Genomic DNA, 24,979 nt, shown 5'->3' on the forward strand with positions numbered 1-24,979 from the left:
ACTTAGATTTAAAACTATGTATTGAAGGAGAGTCTGTAAGCTCAGCAGGGAGAGCATTCCAGAGCTTTGGTGCTATTACAGAGAAAGCACGATCTCCTTAAGTTTTTGTATATGTGCGCGGAACAGCCAAGAGATTCTTCGTAGTGGACCTCAGACATCGAGTTGTAGAGTAATCGTTCAAGAGACAAGTTAGGTATTGAGGTGCAAGGCCATTACGTATTTTATACGTCAGTAACAGGATCTTGTAGATTATTCGATCTTGAACTGGAAGCCAGTGTAACCTCCTCAGAATATCTTGGATATTATCATCAGGCTTTGGTCTTGCAACAACTCTGGCAGCAGCATTCAGGACCCGTTGAAGCTTGTTGATCTCATAAGCAGGTAAGCCATACTACAGGCTGTTACAGTGGTCCACTCTAGAGGTGACAAAAGCATGGACCAACTTTTCAGCTTGGTCTTGATCCAGATATCGTCGAATCTATCGTCGAAGAGTTAACTATTATAAATACACTGCATAGAATACATCTACATACACCTGTTAAAATGGCTTTTGTGATATAACAATGAAACCAAAATGAATTATGTCAGATCTTTCTCCACCTTTAATGTTTTATAGCAACCAACAAAGTTCAAATTACAAACAAATAAATATAAAAAAACCACAGTAAACTGGTGTATATTTTCCAAGAGTCATCAGGAGATGACATATCCCCCTGGCCCCCACATGAAACCCCACTCCAAATTTCCTAAGTTGAATTGGTTGCCATGGAAATACGGAGAAAAGAAAAATCACAGAAATCCCAAAATGTCAAAAGGCACAACTCCTGTAGTCATTTCACATAACTGTGAGGTTTCGTCAGAAAATTCTTAATAGTCTTTGAGATATGCTCCGGAAACTAAAATGCTTACAGATGGACAGAGCGATAGCTATATCCCCCACATTATATGCCGGGGGGAAAATAATGCACACCCTTTTTATAATGGGGCATGTGACTGTGCTTAGAATTAACTAATCTCATCCAAACTCATGCTCTAAAGTAATAATCATCCACCTGCCGTCAATGAAGTGATTCTGATTAACCCCAGGATATGATTGGCACAGTCGCTGCACTGAAAGTTGACACCTGATCAATCATAACCTAGATTTTGGAGGATGGCTGTGAAGATTTTCACCCATTCAGCCACAAGAGCATAGTTCACGGAAGGCTCAGACGGTCAGGTGTCCACAAACTTTTGGCCATATAGTGTTGCATCTGATTTGAGTACTTCATATCAATGTCAAGAACAATTGGTCACCTCTGGATATTACGCTATAAGTATATATGGATACAGTGGGGCAAAAAAGTATTTAGTCAGTCACCAATTGTGCAAGTTCTCCCACTTAAAAAGATGAGAGAGGCCTGTAATTTTCAACATAGGTACACTTCAACTATGAGAGAGAAAATGAGAAAAAAAAATCCAGAAAATCACATTGTCTGATTTTTAAAGAATTTATTTGCAAATTATGGTGGGAAATAAGTATTTGGTTAATAACAAAAGTTCATCTCAATACTTTGTTATATACCCTTTGTTGGCAATGACAGAGGTCAAACGTTTTCTGTAAGTCTTCACAAGGTTTCACACACTGTTGCTGGTATTTTGGCCCATTCCTCCATGCAGATCTCCTCTAGAGCAGTGATGTTTTGGGGCTGTCGCTGGGCAACACGGACTTTCAACTCCCTCCAAATATTTTCTATGGGGTTGAGATCTGGAGACTGGCTAGGCCACTCCAGGACCTTGAAATGCTTCTTACGAAGCCACTCCTTCGTTGCCCGGGCGGTGTGTTTGGGATCATTGTCATGCTGAAAGACCCAGCCACGTTTCCTCTTCGACGCCCTTGCTGATGGAAGGAGGTTTTCACTCAAAATCTCACGATACATGGCCCCATTCATTCTTTCCTTTACACGGATCAGTCGTCCTGGTCCCTTTGCAGAAAAACAGCCCCAAAGCATGATGTTTCCACCCCCATGCTTCACAGTAGGTATGGTGTTCTTTGGATGCAACTCAGCATTCTTTCTCCTCCAAACACGACAAGTTGAGTTTTTACCAAAAAGTTCTATTTTGGTTTCATCTGACCATATGATATTCTCCCAGTCCTCTTCTGGATCATCCAAATGCTCTCTAGCAAACTTCAGATGGGCCTGGACATGTACTGGCTTAAGCAAGGGGACACGTCTGGCACTGCAGGATTTGAGTCCCTGGTGGCGTAGTGTGTTACTGATGGTAGCCTTTGTTACTTTGGTCCCAGCTCTCTGCAGGTCATTCACTAGGTCCCCCTGTGTGGTTCTGGGATTTTTGCTCACCGTTCTTGTGATCATTTTGACTCCATGGGGTGAGATCTTGTGTGGAGCCCCAGATCGAGGGAGATTATCAGTGGTCTTGTATGTCTTCCATTTTCTAATAATTGCTCCCGCAATTGATTTCTTCACACCAAGCTGCTTACCTATTGCAGATTCAGTCTTCCCAGCCTGGTGCAGGTCTACAATTGTGTTTCTGATGCCCTTTGACAGCTCTTTGGTCTTGGCCATAGTGGAGTTTGGAGTGTGACTGTTTGAGGTTGTGGACAGGTGTCTTTTATACTGATAACGAGTTCAAACAGGTGCCATTAATACAGGTAACGAGTGGAGGACAGAGGAGCCTCTTAAAGAAGTTGTTACAGGTCTGTGAGAGCCAGAAATCTTGCTTGTTTGTAGGTGACCAAATACTTATTTTACCGAGGAATTTGCCAATTAATTCATTAAAAATCCTACAATGTGATTGCCTGGATTCTTTCCCCCCATTCTGTCTCTCATAGTTGAAGTGTACCTATGATGAAAATTACAGGCCTCTCTCTCATCTTTTTTAAGTGGGAGAACTTGCACAATTGGTGGCTGACTAAATACTTTTTTGCCCCACTGTATGTATAAATGTAAATCTAGATTATGAGCTAAGCTTGCTGTTGTTGTTGTTGTTGCTGTTGTTGTAATCAAATTGACATGGCAAACCATGTCTTGATAGAGCTTGCTTTGTACTCAGGGGCATTGTCATGCTGGAACATGTTTGGGCCTTTTGTTCCAGTGAAGGGGAAAACTTAATGCGACAGCATATAAACACATTCTAGACAATTGTGTGCTTCCACTTTTGTGGCATCAGTGATATGGTGAAGGCCAGATGTCCACAAACCTTTGGCCATATAGTATACATTGAAAACACTGTATTGCAGTGGTATAAAACCTGTGTTTTAACTGCTGGGTTGGTTAATGTTTGTGCTTGGCTATTGCCATTGTGCCCTTTACAGTGCTTAAGTGCTTAGCTTCAAGATATTTCTCACATTGCTGATGTAAACCACTTTGGACAAAAGCATTTCTCAAACACAAAAATGGGAACATAATATCAACAACCACTGAATAGGTGGAGTCATAATCCAATTAACTAATAATCCAGTTTGTTGTTTTCCATGAAGCAAGTTCAGAAGCGTCACACTGATGCCAAAGGCTGACATCATGGTTCGAAAAAAAAAAGCACAGACCACAAATAATCTTTGCTTTTTTTCAGAGCTGACAATAATCCCTTCATGTCCCACACAGCCTGCTCTCTACACTATTGTCCTCACCACAGACACACATTATGACTATCACTGCTCTCACTTGTAGCTGGCCCAGGATGAACTTACTATGTTGCTATAACCTTATTTCAATGAGTGGTTTTGTATTCTAATGGATGAGGTGGGGTTTTTTTTCTGTACTGTACAGTATAATGTTTCTTTGTGTAGTGAAGTCTTGAGTTGATATCTCACAACCAAAATAACATTAATTTGCAATGCAAATATCCATCTGTAATGAGGATGATAGCCGTTATAAATGTAGGCACAAATCTCAGTATTAGACTTAGACAACCTTTATTGGATTCAGTATGCAACAAGTGTACACCGAACGAAATTTCGTTGCAATTTGGCTCAGCACAGAATTAAATATGAAGTGTATTAAATTAAATTATCTCATCTCATCTCATTATCTGTAGCCGCTTTATCCTGTTCTACAGGGTCGCAGGCAAGCTGGAGCCTATCCCAGCTGACTACGGGCGAAAGGCGGGGTACACCTTGGACAAGTCGCCAGGTCATCACAGGGCTGACACATAGACACAGACAACCATTCACACTCACATTCACACCTACGGTCAATTTAGAGTCACCAGTTAACCTAACCTGCATGTCTTTGGATTGTGGGGGAAACCGGAGCACCCGGAGGAAACCCACGTGGACACGGGGAGAACATGCAAACTCTGCACAGAAAGGCCCTCGCCGGCCACGGGGCTCGAACCTGGACCTTCTTGCTGTGAGGTGACAGCGCTAACCACTACACCACCGTGCCGCCCTAAATTAAATTATGCAGCAGCAAAAATATTATAAAGTGCAATAGTATAAAGTGACCTGTGGAATTAGGAATGTTCAAGTTAGAAATAGAAGTTTAGAGTTTGGATTTGGAGTTCAGCAGTCTGGTGACCTGGGGGAAAAAGCTGTTACAGAACCTGGTGGTCCTGCGCCTAATGCTGCCGAACCTCTTTCCAGTGGCTAGAGGGGAGAACAGTTCATAGTGAGGGTGTGAGGGGTCACTAATGATGTTTCTGGCTCGAGACATGCAGCGCCTTGGTGCAATGTCCTGAATAGAGGGAAGAGAAGTCCCAATGATTTTCTCCGCTGTCCTCACCACTCTCCTAACGTTCTTCCAGTCAGAGGCACTGCAGCCTCCACACCACACAGAGATGCAGCTATTATTTCTACTTGGCTCTTTAATTTCTTCCTATGTTTGTTGCCCCACTTGTTACTTGACCTGAATGGGATTATTACTGCATTGGAGCTTGGAATCACGTCATTTCTGACCTCCGTGCTTTCAGAGTACAAAGTGGGAATGCCTACAAGTTTTTCTTTTGTTAGCAACAAGCCTGCCACCTAACTGTGATGAGCGATGCATATTTTTGTCCTCAAAATGGTGACCTCTATAGGAGCCTTTCACATGACGTCATCGTAACTGTGGATTTGTTTATGTGGCCATGTTGCCGGGCAAGCTTTGTGTTTGACAACGATTGGCACAAGTGTACAGTATGTGAGTGATTGTAAGCCCAATTCAGTAAACATCTACAGATAAACTTGTAGAAGTTACATCTAAAAGAACAATGCCAGAGACCTGTAGTGCTTTTGGATGTAATAACAGACATGGAGATCAGCCTGGTTTAATTATTCACTGCTTCCTGGTGAACCCAGAAAGACAAAAAAAAAAAGGCGTGCTGCAATCAACCCTCTGGTGTCTGAGGGTATTTTCTGGCACTAATGATTTTGGTATGCTCTGATGTTGTCAATTTCAACAAATCTAAGCAGTATTTTCAGTCATGTGACGTTTTTGTATTCACAGACATGGAGATCAGCCAGGTTTAATTATTCACTGCTTCCTGGTGAACCCAGAAAGACAAAAAAAAAAAAAAAAAGGCGAGCTGCAACCCTCTGGGGTCTGAGGGTATTTTCTGGCACTAATGATTTTGGTATGCTCTGATGTTGTTGTCAATTTCAACAAATCTAAGCAGTATTTTCAGTCATGTGACTTTTTTGTATTCAGCACAAGTTCAGCTACAATAATATCTATGTAGTATGTATGTCATGATTGGACTTTTAAAAAAGTAACAGATAAATGAAGATGTTGTAAAAAGCAGTTTTAGAACTGCATTAGAATGTGTGAAAAAGCATGACCTTATCCATTGTGACGAACCGTTCTGGTCACTTGAGGTGATTCTGTTCAGTCTTAGGAATGTATTAAGCACAAAAACTTAAATCTGCTCCGCTGATTTGGACAATTAACTGGCCATCAAAAAATGTATGTCCTCTTGTTTTGGGATAAAGGGTTGGCAGTGGGAGGGGTATTCAATGAGAAGAGTAAAAAATTCCATTCCATTCAATGAGAAGAGTGAAAACCCCTCCCACTGCCAACTCTTAATCCCATCAGGTCAAGTGATCAAAACAGTTCTCCACAATGGGTAAGGTAATGTTTTTTCACATATTCCAACATAGTTCTAAAACTGCTTTTTACAACATCTTCATTTATCTGTTATTTTTTTAAAGTACAATCATGACATACATGACATAGATATTATTGTAGCTGAACTTGTGCTGAGTACAAAAAAGTCATCTGACTGAAAATACTACTTAGATTTGTTGAAATTGACAACATCGGAGCATGCCAAAATCATTAGCGTGTCAGGAAAAAGACGAAGAAGAAAAGAGAGCAAACAAGTAGCGGTGTGCGTTTTATGTACTTCGTGACGGTGTGCGTTTTATGTACTCAAAAAACACGCAAAGATTATGCACTACATTGCACACATATCAGCCGATATGCTCATAAGAAATAGAAGAAGTATTTACACACTTACCCACGTGAGTTTCCTCCGGCTGCTCCGGTTTCCCCCACAGTCCAAAGACATGCAGGTTAGGTTAACTGGTGACTCTAAATTGACCGTAGGTGTGAATGTGAGTGTGAATGGTTGTCTGTGTCTATGTGTCAGCCCTGTGATGACCTGGCGACTTGTCGGCCGTAGTCAGCTGGGATAGGCTCCAGCTTGCCTCCGACCCTGTAGAACAGGATAAAGTGGCTAGAGAGAATGAGATGAGATTTACACTTACTTGAGTTGATCTTCGGCTGGATCGAGTTGAAGTTCAAAATGACACCACTCATCATCAGTGTCGCAGTTCTCAAGACTGAATTGAATCAATGTCCTGTATCATGAATTGATTCATGAATTGAATCACTGTCCTGAAATTGAATTGCTGTCCTGAATCATCCGAAGCACCTCCTGAGCATCAAATCGCCGTACCATCTCGCAACAAGTTTGACCTTCAAACAGGTAGCCTAAACCAGGGGTTCCTTTTCTGCTTTGAGGCCCGCCTATTCATACTTGTAACAAGTCGGGGCCCATTAAAAGAAATCCCCAATTATTTTGGCTCATCTATTCTATTATAATCTAATAATCTATTGTAAAGTGTATTAATGGGATGCGACATCACTCCCTGTTACAGATGGGAGCCCAGGAATTAAATAAGTGCAATTAAAACAAACTGTGTTTAATTGTAGGTATTGTATTTAAAACTGTACGGATGTCCCAGAAGCCAAACTATGCATGCAGGGCATTGTCAGTCAAAAGGGATTAATGATCCAAAAGTGGAGTCTGGTCAATTAACACAAGAACTTATTGCCATGTTTGTGTCCAGAAAACAATCAAGTGTGGTGGGAAAGCTTAACAAGACTCGAGGCTGTTAGGAAGAAAGCCTCCACGGGGTTTTCTCCGTTTGAATTATTATATGGGCGTAAGCCGTGTGGCATTTTGGATGTGCTATGGGAAAATTGGGAGGAGGGACCTTCACCTATCAAAAACGAAATCCAATACATTCTTGACCTGCGTGCAAAACTCCACACCCTCACGTACCTAACCCAGGAGAATTTGCAGCAGGCACAAGAACATCAAATCCGGCTGTATAACAGGAGTAGGAGTACTCCCTTGCCGTGAATCAGTGAACTGAGGGGAGACTCAAGAATAGCATAATTAAGAATAAATGCATGATATGAAATGCAATCTTAAAGAACTAAACACAGGCCTAATGTCCTCTATAGCTTCATGTTTCAGGAGATATTGGGATATACAGGGTCTAAATTCAGATTTTGCGGTGATCACCACTGGCTCATTACCCTTTATCAACCCTACATCATGTTTGCCCTGTGCCCAAAGCTGTTTAGGAACCTCCGCTAAACATGAGGAGTCAACTGTAAGTTTAGTAAATTGCCATTCAGTCTCTGGCACAGGTTTCTCACCGGTTAACATTACATCTCTCTCTACAGAGACAGTAAAATCCAGATTCATTTGAAATGGTTTTACTGTACAGAATTTTGGATCTGTTGTATGTTGCCAATCACTAGCATTTACACACTTTAACACCCATGGGCCCAAATCCTTTCACCTATCCCCTTGTTTTTTGGGGGTTTTTTTCTTCTTTTTTTCCCCCTCAAACCAGTCCTACTCAAATTTAACATGTGGGTGCCCGTGGCTAATGTGAGCAGTGCAATGTAAGCTTTTTGATCAAATATAATCAGTATTAATTGGGCTAGTGGGTGTTTTTGCCATCTCAATTAGCTCCTGATTCATATTCAGAACATCTGAGGGTGCCAGCCTCCACTCATGCACATAAAGGGGTGGAGATGATGGGTCTAATTTAACCATTATTCATAACTGCACTCTCCTCATCTGGGATTCACATAGGAGACTTATGCCTAATCTGTGCATCAGGTCTCTCCGTAGCACATTTGCTAGGCAATAATAAGACAATAAAAATGAAAACTCAAAATGCTTCAGACTCACCCAGTCTACAGAGGAGTAACTCAGTATATTTATCAAGGACCTGCTGTCCAGCCAGGTGCTCACAGTGTTTCCGGAATCAGTTGCTGATTTTGTTGCTGTGTAGAAAACTCCTGAGGATCTAATGACACAGTGTCCCACTCCTGAATCTACTAAAAAATCTGAAAGCTTATTAGAGACAGTTAGAGAAAATATTGGCATTTTCAAGCATAATCCATCAATGTATAATGCATATGTACCTCCTTGTTACTCTCCCTACTCTCTGTGCAGGCTATAGCAAGCAGTGAGCACAAAGCAGATTCTTCATTGCAAGAAGCTTGAGCGACTAGGACTGGCGGTCAGTCCGCTATCTCGGTAGTCTTGGGACTACTTGGATCATGTGGACATGGGTCATGCCAGTGATTAAGTGAGCCACAGATGAAGCAGCCATCTCAGTGCTGTTGATCTCTTCCTCTCCCATGACCTCTAACGCGTGCCCTTCCTCATCCCCCACGCTGCTGTTTTACTTGTGTAACTTGCACCTCCAAAACCATTGTAGGCATGACCTTGTGAAGAGTGTCATCCTTTTTTCTCTGTCTTTGCTGCCTCTTCTCTGCATATACTGCACGTCTCTGCAGATATTATGTTACTGTCTCACCATCCTGCTGCTTACAGGTTGGTATTTGTGTGGTGTCCATTTGGACTGGAAATGCTGTTCTAACAGCGTCCTGCAATCCAGTAATGAACTCTCAGTAGGCCTCGTTACTGGCGTGCATCCAATCTGGGTGATTTATATGCTCGTCTTCTTCAGGAAACTTGTCCTGGATCTTGCTGAAATCCAAACCTAGTTTCTTTGCAAAGACTTGGCGCATTTCATGACTAGTGGTGAAATAAGTCTTGCAGAAATGAAGCAGCTCCTCAGCACACTTCGGACCCCATGCTGCCTAGGATCCTTTATTTTAGCTTCCATTTGCATAATCTCCTCTGAACTCCAGGCACGGGAGACCATAGTTGGGCCTTCTGGGCTGGCTACAGCGGCCACTGGCATATGGATGACTGTGCAAACCTCCCCATCTTTATCAGCTTGCACTGGGGGAGCCTTCAGTTCCCTTCTTCATTGTGTGGGACCTTGTGTGTGATGACATTGGAGTGGATGTCACTACCTGTGTGGCGCTTTCACCTTGTTCAATTCCCTCTATCGGTTGATTATGGTCCTGCATTTGTTGACCAGCAGAAAGTGACACAGGCACTGTTTCTGGAGGCAGAAAAGAAGATGGAGGAAGAAGGGGAGGAAATGAATCCTGCATCAGGTTGAGTTTTGGTTGAATTCCAGCATTCTTCTGCAAGAGTGGAGCTGAAGCTGTAAAAGCACTAAAATTCTGATTAGTTCCCTGCCGTTCTACCTGACCCTAACGTGTATGTGAATTTGCCCATTTATCTCTTACTGCAGCTTCCATTTGTCACATTTTAAATGCACAGTAATCAACCTGTATTCTATCTTTCTTCTTCCTTTTTCCATTATCTTCCTCTACTTGTTTCAATCTCTCCTCGAGATTCTGTATCTGTCATACACTTAAACTACCTCCCTGTGGAAATCCACATTGCTCTCTCCACATCCTAAGTTGCTTACACGAGTCCAGTCCATAGTTAGTTAACATATATGTTACTTTTGGACAAGAGGGATAGGTTTCAGGAGTTATTTCAGTTTCTGCCTGCTTTATCCCTTTCTATCCCATTTTACCGTGCAAAGACCGTGTTTTACTCTCACGTTTTACCCCCAAAATGTGTCGTGATCACAATTACTTACTGCTACCGTATTCATCAATAGACAGGTAGGTTTCTCGTCCACCCAAAACCTTAGTTAAAAAAGCAGAAAGGTTTTTTTCTCTCAATTCTCCCAACCTGGTATGTATTCACCCCTTCAAAAATACGCACCCTGATGGGTCCGCCCATCTACACACACCTGTTACTACGGTATTTGCTTACTACAGTTCTCTGCAACACACAATCATTTATCATCAATTTACGAGAATAGAAGAAAAAAGGCTTTTCCTCACCACGAGTTTGTTGGATGTCAGCGGCAGCGGGGGATCCCGTCCTCTAAAGCAGCAGTTCCCAAACTTTTTTGGCCGCGCACCCCCTTCTATACTCCAACCAGGTTGACGCACCCCCAGTTCCCCAGTTTCAAAAAACACACGCTTTCTTATAAAGGCAGCATCTTTAATCGTGCTAAAATGATAACAAACATCGTTTGCCACACCTGCAGGAAACCACAAAAGTGGAAAAAAAAAACACCAAAGCTTTCTTACAAAGGCAGCATGTCGTGCTCGAATGAGAACATCGAATCACATTAACATATTATGCGCTCTCGTATTTGAATTAGATAAAATTTGATTGAAATGTAACAGTTTTAAGACATTGCAACACGGTAAATGCGCAAATTAATTACAAAGGGAGATCACATCGAGGCATGTAGTCTACCAGCCAGATATGGGGAAAATATATGATTTTCATCCGTGTTTAAAACACTAGCAATGCAACCCTGTCATTACAAGGTTATGAAAATGAATTGAGAATGAATTTAATTTGCAAAAAAGTTAACATAATAACAGTAAAAATAGCAATGATAATTATGAACATATGCATTTTAAAGAGATACAACAATTAAGGAGCATATCAGGAACAGATAAAGATGATGATCCATCTGATTGTGAAGTGCAGCACTGGCGGCTCAGTCTGCAGTGAGAGACAGACAGACAGACGGTGGGTGGGTCAGTAGGCTATATAGGTCCTATTTTCAGTAGCAGTATATATTTTTAGCAAGATCAATGCCATTTGGCCAAATACATACCAATATTAATGCGATGGATGGGCCTGCATCTTGGAGAGCTCTCCGATGTTTGGGGTAATTGAAGACAGTCTCAGCCTCAAATCTTTCTCAACATCTCCCAGTCTTTGCCGATGTTTAGTTTTAATTGCTGCCAAAGCGGAGAACCCAGCTTCGCACAGATAAGTTGTTGCGAAGGGCATCAAAACTCTCAAGGCCTGTTTTGCCAGGACTGTGTATGACGGCATCGCCGATGATTTGTGGTGGCGCATTTAGTTTTGCCGATTTCAACCAGTTGAGCATCGCGAATGAATGAAGCCACAAACTACTGCAGAACCGTACGGCATAGAAGAAGAGTTAAAAATCGCCATTACATTTTTTATCTTGCGCACCCCCTAGTGGCAGCTCACGCGCCCCCGGGGGTGCGCGCACCACACTTTGGGAAACCCTGCTCTAAAGAATCAGTCTGTCTCTGAAGAGCTCATCAGACTTGCTGGGCGATAATTTCCCCAAACATGGATCTGGTAAAGTCCCCACTACTCATGACATTCCATCCTCGTCACCAAAATTGTGGTGGAAAAGCTTAAGACTTGAGGCTGTTAGGAAGAAAGCAGACAGAAATATGAGTTTATAATACTTCTTGCAAGAGGACTTCTCTGAGCCCAGAGGAGTATTCTCCATTTCCATAGACCCTGTTTTATACTTGCCAAAATAACAATAACATAACTTGCATGTCAGATATCTTCTTAATCTCAGGGTGTTCAGCCTTGGCATCCTGTCTATCACTACCTCGCTATCCTGACACGTACACATGTTTACAGTAACCTAGAAAATTGAACAGTGTGACACAAAAACAACATTCTTCACCTTATATAAACAAGAGACATTCTTGTCTGACCTAAGGATCTGAGAGGCACAGATTCTCTATATTTTTCCCTACACAGTGTCTCTGAAGCTTACCTTTCTAAAGATCACTAAAGTCATAAGAATTGTCTAAAAATTATTTTTTCCTCTACACAAGTTATTAAAACCAAGTAGTACACTCAAAAGTAGTGGATCTAGAAACCACTGAATGGGATAGATCCTTACACGCTAACAAAGATTTTTCCTATGAGTTGGAAAATTATCCATCCGTTGATTTTCCTGACATCTCAAACTACCTGGTGCTGCAGACATCGTTCTACACGGTTAAACAGATGAAAACCTGGAAGAGCATGGAGGCATACAACTTTTTATATGTGGCTGGGTTAAAGATCTAGGGATCAGGACATTACAAGATGGATGGCGGTAGATGGATCTAAGTGCAGGAAGAGTGTTTATTAGCAGGCGTGATATTTAAGTCAAGTCAAATTTATTTTTATAGCGCTTTTAACAACAGACATTGTCGCAAAGCAGCTTTACAAAGAATTAAAGACTTTAAACATTAGCTAATTTTATCCCTAATTTATCCCCAATGAGCAAGCCTGTGGCGACGGTGGCAAGGAAAAACTCCCTCAGACGACATAAGGAGGAAACCTTGAGAGGAACCAGACTCAAAAGGAACCAGACTCATCTTCATCTGGGTGATAACAGATAACGTGATTATAAATAACTTGTTTCTATAACTGTGTCCTATATAGTCACAAAGTACAACTGTGAAACCAGGAAATTCATTATAGTTTTAACATGGAGTCTGTTTTGTTGAAGTTATAAACTGTTCATTGATGGAAACTTGAGTCCAAAACTGTTCATGACAACTGCAGTCCTAAAGTTAGCAAGTCAACTGCAGTCCTCAGACATAAATGCATTACTGTACGTGTCCAGAGCGTCTTCTAAGCGTTTTTTTTTTTAAATACAAAAGCAAATCATAACGCGGAGTATTTAAACAGCGTTATAAACATGGCTAGAAATAAACATGACAGTCATAATGATAATACTTCGCAAAGCCTCTGTGAAAACAGCTTCCATATCTGTGCGTGTTGATTTGCGCTCTAATCAGTATCAGGTGTTTCCCATAACGACCGGGTCCCAAGCGCGCGCACAACACGCTCCATGAGTATGCGTGGCCACTCGAGTTGCGCAAGACTCAAGCACGCGAAGGCGTGACAGTCACGTGTTCATCTACTGTACTGTGTGACCACAACTTTTAGCTCATGTGTATATCACCACCAAAATAACTCATTTTCATTGATAATCCATCGCAAAGCATCACGAGCTGTAGTGTGACCGTAGCTTAATGAGATGGATGTGATGTCAGATGCAACCCAGCAATTGTACTTTACTACTATTAGTAAAACATTAACTTCAACTTGGAAAAAAAAATTGCGGCCCACTAATGGACCGTGGCCCAGTGGTTGAGAAATGCTGGCCTAAACTATGGCTGACATATTTTATCCTGTTTACCATGGGTGTTCCCACCACGAAAGAGAAACTCATCAAAACCGAAAGAGTGAAAGTGATAATCATGCCGTTACCATGTGAATGGTCTTTTATGAATGTGTAAGTGGGCACTCAGCGCTCTGACTCAGGTGTGACTGAGTAAGGTGACAAGTTTTATGTTTCATCTAATTTAGGTAATTTAAAAATATATAATATTATTTGGCAGTGGGCACATAGGAAAGTATAAAGTTTCTGTCAATATGTTTATCATGCTTGTATAATAAAAACCCGTGAAGACATTTATTTAAATACATGACCTACTCATTCTAAACCTGCCGAGTTTCGCCGGCAAAGCTCTTGATCCCAGAGGGTTAAACAGGAAGACTGGATGATAACAAAACATTCCCCTGTGTGTTTGGAGAACATTTTATGTCCAGTTAACATGAAAGCTCTGTGCAACATTAAAATGCATCTCTGGATGTGAGCTTTGGATTAGACCTAATGCTTGGCTCGACCAGCAGCATGCTTGTCATGTACTGATAACGTAGACTTGGCTAAACGCCATAAAATATGCTCACTCTAGGCCCTGACTTGTTTATTACTATTAAGTCCACGTTTGAGCTTATCTTTGTCATAATAAGGTATTTTTCTTTATCAGGAATTTCCCATAACATTCCAGCATGAAAACTGCCTCACAATATTGGTAGGCATCTGTACTTGTGTCTGCCTTTAGCATCTCTCCGGTGTATTTAGAAGTATCAAATACTAAATAGTTCAGGATGTCATAGTGTCCCGAATCCAGTAGCTGGCTTGCCGTACACTTTTCAAGTGGAATAAATACATTTGTGGGTAAATTAAGAAGAAGAAGCCTTTATTTTTGTCTCATGTACCCTCATGCACAGCAAAATTTCTCCTCTGCATTTAACCCATCTGAACACGTGTGCACACACACACACACACACAGACAGAGCAAGAACGAGTGAGAGAGAGAGTGCAGCGGGCAGAATAAATAATAAATAAACACATTTGTGGGTAAATTTATATAGATCTGTGATGCCCACATGTTACAGTTTTGGGATGTAACGTGATCTGCTTGTATAATCTAAATTTTTAATCACTTCAGAGAGGTTGCAGTCAGTGCAGTCATCTCAATTGTCATTATTAACTTTCACAGCTATGTTTCTTTGTTTGTCTGGCAATATGGTGGACACCGCTTGATAAACTGTGATGTCAGTGAAAGGCCCTTATAGTCAGTGTTATAGATTTATCAAGCGAGTATGTCTGCATGTTGATTGATCTAAAGCAAATTCTTGTACATGCAGCATAACTCATTTAAAGGTAAGAAGTGTTAGGTTTACTGTGGATGCTGTGATTTGTTGATTTGATGCCACTTGCTGAACTCTGTGGTTTTTCCTAGTCAGAGGTCAGACTTTGAGCTATGGCCTTTGGTCAAATGCAGCAAAATGGTAAAAATTATTGTCTCTTTTCTTTTAGTATTAAAATATTCGGATTATGTTCTTGTTGTTTGTCACTGATATAGGAAAATAAGATGCCACTATTGCTAACTAGTTTCACATGTCAGTGCTACAGTCATATTAGCAAGAGCAAAAATCATTTGTAAGCCAGTGGAAGTTTATGGCGCCATGCAGCTCTACCCTGATAAAATTAACCGTAGCTTTATAGTCATAAAATTTTCTTTGGTACAGACAGACTATTCATTTATGCATATTACAGGTTCACTGTCGATAAGTAGTGGGGGAAGTATGCTAACATTATATTGCTATTGATACTTTTAAATATATTGACTCTTCTAAAGGGTGGCACGGTGGTGTAGTGGTTAGCACTGTTGCCTCACAGCAAGAAGGTCCTGGGTTCGAGCCCAGTAGCCAACGGGGGCCCTTCTGTGTGGAGTTTGCATGTTCTCTCTGTGTCTGTGTGGGTTTCCTCCGGGTGCTCCAGTTTCTCCCACAATCTGAAGACATGCAGGTTAGGCTAATTGGTGGCTTTAAATTGACTGTAGATGTGAGTGTGAATGGTTGTTTGTCTCTATGTGTCAGCCTTGCGATGACCTGGCGACTTGTCCAGGGTGTACCCCGCCTCTTGCCCATAGTCAGCTGGGATAGGCTTCAGCTTGCCCGCGACCCTGTACAGGATAAGCGGCTACAAATAATGGATGGGTGGATGGACTCTTCTAAAGAACAGCTATAGTACTGACCTGATGATAATAATGAGACTAGAGATCCTAATATTTTTATTCATATCTTTCTTTCGTGTGATGTCCTCATATACAGGGTGATGCATGGTTCAGAGACTTATCCCCTGACGGGTCAGAAAACCTGCCCTCTGCTCAGAGCTGGAGTGCTTCAGCTGATGTAGCTATAAACCAGAAGTCCTGCTTAATGTGGGGCCTCACAGATAGCTTGATTCATTTATTTGAAATTAGTGTAGGTGGAAGTTTATTTGCACAGTGCAAAACAGTTGGGATGTGGTTGAATGAGTGAGTGACTTGTATTTGTCTGGCTTTCAGATCATGCTGTTAAATTGCATTTATCTTTCGAATGGTACAACAGTCTAAGCCTCCGTCCTATGATCAGAAATTAAAGTCCGAATGATATTGTAGCCCTCTGTGCCTGGGAATATGAGAAAGCATAGTTAGCCCTGCTCTCTGGTGTGAATGGACTGACCTTCCTCTCTCCCCCGTCAATCATCACCATGGCATTAAGCAATAGGGCAGGAAGTAGTTAATGGATGGGAAACTGCAACAGCTAAATTTGGAGAAATTAAGATCAAGAGATTTATTATTGACTTCCTGATGATGAGAATCCCATGGCATGTAAATTTTCTCTTTCTTCATGTTAGTAGAAAGTAAGTAGTGATCAGCGAAAAGCACCAAGAAATAAGCATCATAAATACTTCGCCATCTCTCTGTCTGCCATTCATCAGCTTCCTGTCAGAGATGCAGCGTATAAATCACCCAATGTTCATTCAATAGCACTCTGTGACTCCTTGTCCTATTCACAACCAGCACGTGACCACTCCCTTGCCATCAAAGGCAATTTCTGCATCTCAGCTCAGCTCCCCGAGGATTCAACATTTTTAATAAAAGTCTGAAAGTGTTTTGCATAACACCATACCCAACCTGTAGACATTCAATATACTACAATTTAACTTTCCCATGTTGTTCAAGTGGGCGGCGCGGTGGTGTAGTGGTTAGCGCTGTCACCTCACAGCAAGAAGGTCTGGGTTCGAGCCCCATGGCCGGCGAGGGCCTTTGTGTGGAGTTTGCATGTTCTCCCTGTGTCCGCGTGGGTTTCCTCCGGGTGCTCCGGTTTCCCCCACAGTCCAAAGACATGCAGGTTAGGTTAACTGGTGACTCTAAATTGACCGTAGGTGTGAATGTGAGTGTGAATGGTTGTCTGTGTCAGCCCTGTGATGACCTGGCGACTTGTCCAGGGTGTACCCCGCCTTTCGCCTGTAGTCAGCTGGGATAGGCTCCAGCTTGCCTGCGACCCTGTAGAAGGATAAAGCGGCTAGAGATAATGAGATGAGATGTTGTTCAAGTTGATCAGCTCGGAATCAAGTAGTGTTTATAAATGCTGACATTTAACATTTCTTAGATTTTGTGCACATACTAATGGCAATTCTGTGTACACTGCAACAGTAATGTTAAAATCTCATTGTAGTTTAAGACAAGCATAAAGTAAAATTTGGCTAATTCTGTCTCCTGTGCCATGCCATACCAGTTTCTTGTAATAATCTGATGCATTTCTTGTAATAATGTGATTTTGTTTTCAAATTATAAGGAGAGGTTTTTTCCTCATAATGAGATGTTTTTCTTGCAATGATGAGATTTCCTCATTATAACAAGATGCTGATGGGGATTTTTTTTTTCTTTTTCCATGACCGCTCTGTGCTTCTGTAAAGTACAAGTATCAGTTGATAACACTGTTATACATGACACTAGTCTTCAGCTTGTATAAATACTGCTGACCCATCAGTAGTTTACATTTTTACTTCTTGAACATTTTCCTTATTTTGTTTTCTCCTCGCTTGGAGCTTTTTCTTTTCACCAATTGAAGCAAGAACATTTTGTTGACTGAAGTTCTTACTGGAGTTCCCAAAGCTGTTTTAGTTTAAATATTTGGAGTATAAATCTGAACATGTTTCTTGTAAACACTACCAATTGCTTGTGCTTTTTAAGATATTTTCTATGCTACTCCACCCCAACCCCCATTTCGCTTGTTCACACCATAATCTGATTTGGCTGGCCATCCGAATTTAAATGATTAAATACAAACAAACAAAGCACTATTTTGCCATTAATGCATGATTTGCTCTTGTGTACACAGGTATGCCAGTCTGTATTTCTGCTGTGGTTTGGAGGACCAGGACAATGAGCTGCTAGCTTTGGAAGTGCTGCATCGATATGTTGAACTGCTTGATAAGTACTTTGGCAATGTAAGTACGTGTGAACAACCGTTATGTACAGTGGTGCTTGAAAGTTTGTGAACCTTTTAGAATTTTCTATATTTCTGCATAAATATGACCTAAAACATCATCAGATTAATTTTTCACACGAGTCCTAAAAGTAGATAAAGAGAACCCAGTTAAACAAATGAGACAAAAATATTATACTTGGTCATTTATTTATTGAGGAAAATGATCCAATATTACATATCTGTGAGTGGCAAAAGTATGTGAACCTTTGCTTTCAGTATCTGGTGTGACCCCCTAGTGCAGCAATAACTGCAACTAAATGTTTCCAGTAACTATTGATCAGTCCTGCACACTGGCTTGGAGGAAATTTAGCCCATTCCTCCGTACAGAACAGCTTCAACTCTGGGATGTTGGTGGGTTTCCTCACATGAACTGCTTGTTTCAGGTCCTTCCACAACATTTCGATTGGATTAAGGTCAGGACTTTGACTTGGCCATTCCAAAACATGAACTTTATTCTTCTTGAACCATTCTTTGGTAGAACGACTTGTGTGCTTAGGGTCGTTGTCTTGCTGCATGACCCACCTTCTCTTGAGATTCAGTTCAGGGACAGATGTCCTGACATTTTCCTTTAGAATTTGCTGGTATAATTCAGAATTCATTGTTCCATCAATGATGGCAAGCCGTCCTGGCCCAGATGCTGCAAAATGGGCCCAAACCATGATACTACCACCACCATGTTTCACAGATGGGATAAGGTTCTTATGCTGGAATGCAGTGTTTTCCTTTCTCCAAACATAACGCTTCTCATTTAAACCAAAGGTTTATATTTTGGTCTCATCCATCCACAAAACATTTTTCCAATAGTCTTCTGGCTTGTCCATGTGATCTTTAGCAAACTGCAGACGAGCAGCAATGTTCTTTTTGGAGAGCAGTGGCTTTCTCCTTGCAACCCTGCCATGCACACCATTATTGTTCAGTGTTCTCCTGATGATTGACTCATGAACATTAACATTAGCCAATGTGAGAGAGGCCTTCAGTTGCTTAGAAGTTACCCTGGGGTCCTTTGTGACCTTGCTGACTATTACATGCCTTGCTCTTGGAATGATCTTTGGTGGACCACTCCTGGGGAGGGTAACAATTGTCTTGAATTTCCTCCATTTGTACACAATCTGTCTGACTGTGGATTGGTGGAGTCCAAACTCTTTAGAGATGGTTTTGTAACCTTTTCCAGCCTGATGAGCATCAACAACGCTTTTTCTCAGGTCCTCCGAAATCTCCTTTGTTTGTGCCATGATACACTTCCACAAACATGTGTTGTGAAGATCAGACTTTGATAGATCCCTGTTCTTTAAATAAAACAGGGTGCCCACTCACACCTGATTGTCATCCCATTGATTGAAAACACCTGACTCTAATTTCACCTTCAAATTAACTGCTCATCCTAGAGGTTCACATACTTTTGCCACTCACAGATCTGTAATATTGGATCATTATCCTCAATAAATAAATGATCAAGTATAATATTTTTGTCTCATTTGTTTAACTGGGTTCTCTTTATCTACTTTTAGGACTTGTGTGAAAATCTGGTGATGTTTTAGGCCATATTTATGCAGAAATATAGAACATTCTAAAGGGTTCACAAACTTTCAAGCACCACTGTAGAATGTTTATGACCCATCACATCCTCATACAGTCATAAGGAGTTATTGGTCTTTTGTGAGCACAGACCTGAGGAATGTAAAGCAGAGGTACACACCCTGCTCATGGATAGTTTCACTGCAGTCTTCAATTCCAGACCTGCCTCTACAGATCTAAGCTTTTTTAGAATATAATTTCTATCCAAACTTGTGGAAATAGACCCTGAAAGATACTGAGTTTTCACAGCCCTCCTAATTTAACTTTCCTGATTCTGCTAATAGTATTGTTTTGAACAGAATCTATATTAGGTTTAGTTCCATTTTATTTCATTCTATTTGAGTTGTTTTTCGAGGAAATAAAAGGTGCAGTTGTATAATACATTCATAGCAGGTTTTCTTATTAGCCTAAATTATTTTCACAAAGAGAGGCATATTTCAAGGTGATGGAAAAACAAGAAGCTTTGTATAATACGATATAAGTTTGAGATTGTAAGAGTTCATTTGACCTGTTCCCTCAGGTGTGTGAGCTGGACATCATCTTTAACTTTGAGAAGGCATATTTTATCTTGGATGAGTTCCTAATGGGGGGAGAGATACAGGAAACATCGAAACAGTCCATCGCTAAATCTATCGAGGCTTCAGACATGCTGCAGGAGGTGAGAGGTTCAGTTCACTCAAGCAGAGATCTTGCATCGAATTGTAAATGTCCTGATGTGCTGAAAACGATTCACGACGCCTTAAAAAAGTACACTGGGGTCGTCAGGTTTGCTTCATCCAAACCATTACATTAACATCAGATGAGACCTCATTAGAAATGTCGTCATTAAGGTTCTCAAATTAGAACAAGCATTTGTTTCTATAAACGTCATAAATGTACTGAACATTTGAGCAAGAAAGACTGCTTATTTAATAATACTGGCTAAATGCTTTCCGAGAAATTATCACAAATGGTGCACACCCACTAATGAGTCTTAAAAAGAGCTTAATTAATGCAGATGGAAGGTTGCGAATGTAAAATTCACTGCAGTGTCTCCTCTCCAGACGATGGAAGAGTACATGAGCAAGCCAGCCTTTTAGCAGCTTCTCCGAGGGAAGCAGCGCTCATCAACGGAACGAACTACAAGACTCACAAACAGACCATGGCTTCTAGTTACACTTTTATAATCGAAGCTAGGAAAATATGAAGTTGCTGTTAAAAGTCTGTATGTGAAGGAAATCTCTGAGTAATACATCTAGAAGAAACATTTTCTATGGTTTTCCAGTCGCAATTTCAAACGGAACTTTTTAAACGATAGTTGTTCTTACTTACACTATTATGTGTTTATACAATGCATGTCTGGTATGTTCACTACTACAACACTTTTTTTAACCTTATTCTGCTCCTTTGTTACTTGAATAGGTCTATTTGAAGCAGAAAAAAATACAGACAGCAGAGAACTTGAGTAAAGAACACTCTACATGTTTCTTAGCAACACCTATAGGACTCCGTTTGCATGGCTTGGCAAGATGTTTCACCATACATATCCTTTTTTACCTTGATACCAGAAAGGGATGATTTGCAATAATTCTACTGAACCTCAATTAATGTAAAGTGCCTACTATGTGATTGTATGTCTCCTAAACATTTTAATTAGTATGGTGCATGTCTTATTAAAAAGGTTATTTTAATTTTGAAAACATTTTATATGCATCGAGCTAATTACTTGCTATTATACTATGATTAAATAGTAAAATCTACATTGTTTAATATTAACATTAAAATGTATTTTGATACGTTTCCGGTCCACTCGTGTTTTTGTTCTTGTTGCTCCCGGAGCTGTCCAAGTGCTGACATGACGTAATGCAGTAATGACGAAGGCAGCTTTCCATTCAGGTTTTCACAGGCAGCTTGGTGTTGAAGATCACTGGCGTCACATTAGCTAGAGTAGGCTAATACAGTCTGGATTTGTTTATTTGAGCATCGTCTCTTCTTGGTATCAACATAAACAGTTTTTCACGACGTTATGTTGGAATACCGTATTAAAGACATGGACATGGTTAATAAGTCAACACAATACAGCGAGAGGAAAAATAATACAGTAATGCTTTATTAATCTTTGAGTCATTTCACACTTCAGAACAGGTACAAAAACTGTGAAACGAGGATCACATTCACCTTTGTCTAATAATGATCTAGCTCATATGATAGGACCATACTAAGCTCCGTAGTGCTCAATAGTATAAGGGCACATCATACTAACGCACGTTGGAAAAAATACACTTGAAACACTAATAACCCAAAGCAGACAAAATGTCGTTTACTCTTGCACGTTTGTATACGGTAGTATATTATGTACATAATATAGAATTTCATCCTAAAGCACTTAACGTTGAGGAAATAGAGGCATTTGTAAGGAGAGGGATGTGGGGAATGTTGTTCCGTTGTGGTTTATTCTTACCCACTACATTCCAGCGACCAGTTTAGTATGATGCTCTTTCTCTCCTTCGGTTACCGACTCGGGGGTCTGTTGATCAGCCTGCTCCGGTATCGCGATCTCGGTCGGTGTTTTTTGTTGCACTTCTGCCTCCTCTTTCCCCTGCGTGTCTCTTTTCGCAGGCGCGCCCTTCCCCGTGTCTGCTTGATCGAAGTAATCTTTCATGGCCTCCTCGTACATTTCGTACGGAAACAGTGTGTTAGAAGAGTCTATGGCTCTTTTGCGATCTGATGAAGTAGTATCGGGGTACTCGGTTAAAAGTTTGGCGGCAAGGAAGGTGGCCACTTCGTCTTCATCCACTGCATCATCATAATCATCCTTCCGTTTGCTCGGCGCTCTGTTCAGCTCCGACACAGAGAAACTCCCGCGTCTTCCACTTGGCGCAAAGTATCGTGATATCGGCGTCTTATATGGTCTCGGTTTCACGAAGTACTTCGCGTTCTTGTTGGCCAGGTTTCCCAGACCCAGGACCTTTAGGATATCTTCAGTCTTGACATCAGCAGGAATGTCGCTTACTGTGACTTCCGGTTGGCGTCCGTTGTAGTATTTGATGACGCGGCTCCGGTAACGAGGCGTGCTGGGTTTCCTCGCCACCTGCGGTTCTGGTAGACGCTGCTGTTTCCGGGTCTCCTCCATAAACAGCATGCCGACCAGATCTTCAGGCGGGATTTGGAGCTTCATAGAAACAGCTGAGAGCAGCTGTTTGATGGCGCGCGGGTCGAGGAGAGAGGGCATGTTCAGCAGTCTTCTCCTTCCGCTTTGCGCGTCTGTCAGATCTCGCTTCTGCGCCTGATCGCTCATTTCCAGCACCTTCAGCAAGACGTAGTCCACAAGTTTTGTGTCGTCATCTGTATTACCTGTGGCTTCAAGCGCAGGTGCGGCTCGTCTCTCGATCACTTCTCGCGCCTCCTCGCTGTCCTCTAACCCCCTATCAAACTCTTCATGGCTGCCTTTAACCATCTCCTCGGTCTCGACCTGCTCCTCTAACGGCACCCATTCCTCTCCTCCTGTCACGTCTTCATACGCCAGGTTTCGGGGCCTGTACACGTCCTCGTTATCTTCATCATCATCATCATCCTCTTCCTCTACTGCGTCCTCTCGCTTCAGGTTTTGAGAGTTAGACAGTTTCCCGAGCTCTTCGAATATGGAGCGCATATTGGCGAGACTCTGCGGCGTGTACTGCTCGTCCAGGTCTTCCGTGGCTCGCTTGCTGTCGCGGACGTTTTCCTCGTCTTCAAACATGAGTGGATATTTTTTGTGTGGCCTCACCACGGCACCAGTCTCACTTGCGGGACTTTCGGCTTCAGTCGGCGGCCGTCTGCTCTTGTGAAAGCGGCGCTCGTTTCTTGGAGTCAGCGCGCCATCTGCGCTTTGTTCGAGTACCCTGAGCAGAGCTCGAACCCACTCCGGTGCTTTATTATCAGGCCAACTGGCAGCGTCCTCGCGCACTGGTGCGTCTTCGCGCACTGGTGCGTCCTCGTCCCTTAGCGAAGCGAGCTGCACCAGGAGCCGGAATTTGTCCACTTCGTCGTAGTCTCCGGTGGGACCCTCGGAGTCGTCGGTGCGCCGTTTCAGGCTCTCGATGTACTCCAAAGCTTTGATCATGTCAGAGTTAGGGCTCAGGTATGCGTCTTGAGTAGCGCTGCCGCCTCGCAGTCGGTGGTGACGGGTGATGGACGCGCCATGGACAGCCATAGAGAGGACGAGAGACAGCAGGACAAGCGCTGAGAGCTCGCTTAACGAACGCGTCATGCCGCCTAAACGAGGGAATAGAACACACACACACACACACACACACACACACACACACACACACACACACACACACACACACACAGAGTTAACATCACAGCAGGGTATTGGGAATGCAATCATTTAGGCTAAGTAAAAAAAATCAGTACTCACTTCAGGCTCCTAATGGCACTGCTCCAAATTAGTCTTAAATTACTGTGTAAATTATTTCGGTTATTCCCCCACAAGATCAGCCACTCAGAGGAATCCTGAGCAGAACTGAGCTGGGTAGCATCATAACATGTTTTTAAACCACTACAGTAGCCTGGCGGATGACTCACTCATCCCCCCCCCCCCCCCCCCCCCCCCCCCCCCCCGTTGTCAAGGTAACCTTTTACTTGTGGCTATACCGTCACAGCGAGATTTTTGTTCAGTGCCAACGTTTTGTATTCTATTTTCTTCACACGTCCTCGAAAACAGACACTAAATGAAATGCGTTGAATTAGTCTAACACTGGGATCGCAGTGAATGAAATGCATGCAGATAATGAGATCGAAATCTCAGTTAAACAACACTGATACAATCAAAACAGTAGCCTAAAAAGGAGGTTCTCCATTTTTGTTATGGCTACTTGCATTGATTCTTTGCACAAATCATATTCACGATGCCGTTAACAGTCACCTTACCTTACCTTTTTTTTTTTTTTTTTGCGAGGTAGGAGCTCAGAGAATGGATGGAAGCGAAAACAGCATTTCCCCCGTGTGCGTCTTTTGCGTTGTGCCTCTAGGCTCCCGTTTCAGCACCGGGACAGCTCCCTCGCGCGCTATATGAGGCAACACCTGACCGCGTGCGTCACAGCTCTATACACGTAATGCACGGCCCGGTCCCCATCTCTCTGATTGAGCCCAGAAAAAGCAGAGAAGCTGCTCTTATTCTAACCCTTATGATACTTTCTCTGATTTCTGTTGCTTTATTCATGAAGGTGGTCGTCTATTTTTGTACTGAAGTGAAGAAAGAAGATAATGCAGTGGAGGAAAAAATTGCTTTTCTTTGAGAGAACCGACTTTTGTCCATACAACCTGAGGGGAAAAGAAAAGAAAAGAAAAGAAGAAACACCAACACGTG

General features: G+C 42.0%; 2 protein-coding genes across 3 annotated transcripts in view; one reads left to right on the plus strand and one right to left on the minus strand.

Moving 5' to 3' along the window:
* Positions 1 to 21,422, plus strand: part of ap1s3b (adaptor related protein complex 1 subunit sigma 3b) — a 64,579-nt gene extending 43,157 nt beyond the window's left edge. The window contains exons 3-5 of one of the 2 annotated variants that reach the window (XM_060906079.1): positions 17,923 to 18,031; positions 20,168 to 20,305; positions 21,049 to 21,422. In XM_060906079.1, coding sequence (XP_060762062.1) covers positions 17,923 to 18,031; positions 20,168 to 20,305; positions 21,049 to 21,204 — 403 coding nt within the window. In that variant the 3' untranslated portion in view covers positions 21,205 to 21,422. Of the gene's footprint in view, positions 1 to 17,922; positions 18,032 to 20,167; positions 20,306 to 20,690 lie in introns of both variants that reach the window. The other variant, XM_060906080.1, reaches the window with a different exon arrangement.
* A 311-nt stretch (positions 21,423 to 21,733) lies between these two features.
* scg2b (secretogranin II b) lies at positions 21,734 to 24,121 on the minus strand. The gene is made up of 2 exons (XM_060906078.1): positions 24,029 to 24,121; positions 21,734 to 23,880 (listed from the first exon to the last, which is right to left on the minus strand). The coding sequence occupies exon 2, from the start codon at positions 23,873 to 23,875 to the stop codon at positions 22,091 to 22,093; it is 1,785 nt and encodes a 594-aa protein (XP_060762061.1). The 5' UTR covers positions 23,876 to 23,880; positions 24,029 to 24,121; the 3' UTR covers positions 21,734 to 22,090.
* Between the last annotated feature and the right edge of the window lie 858 nt (positions 24,122 to 24,979).

The sequence above is a fragment of the Neoarius graeffei genome, chromosome 23 (assembly GCF_027579695.1).
Source record: "Neoarius graeffei isolate fNeoGra1 chromosome 23, fNeoGra1.pri, whole genome shotgun sequence".
Classification (NCBI taxonomy): Eukaryota; Metazoa; Chordata; class Actinopteri; order Siluriformes; family Ariidae; genus Neoarius; species Neoarius graeffei.

Coding starts and splice junctions, on each gene's coding strand:
- scg2b (XM_060906078.1), bottom strand. CDS start 23,875: ATGACGCGTTCGTTAAGCGAGCTCTCAGCGCTTGTCCTGCTGTCTCTC.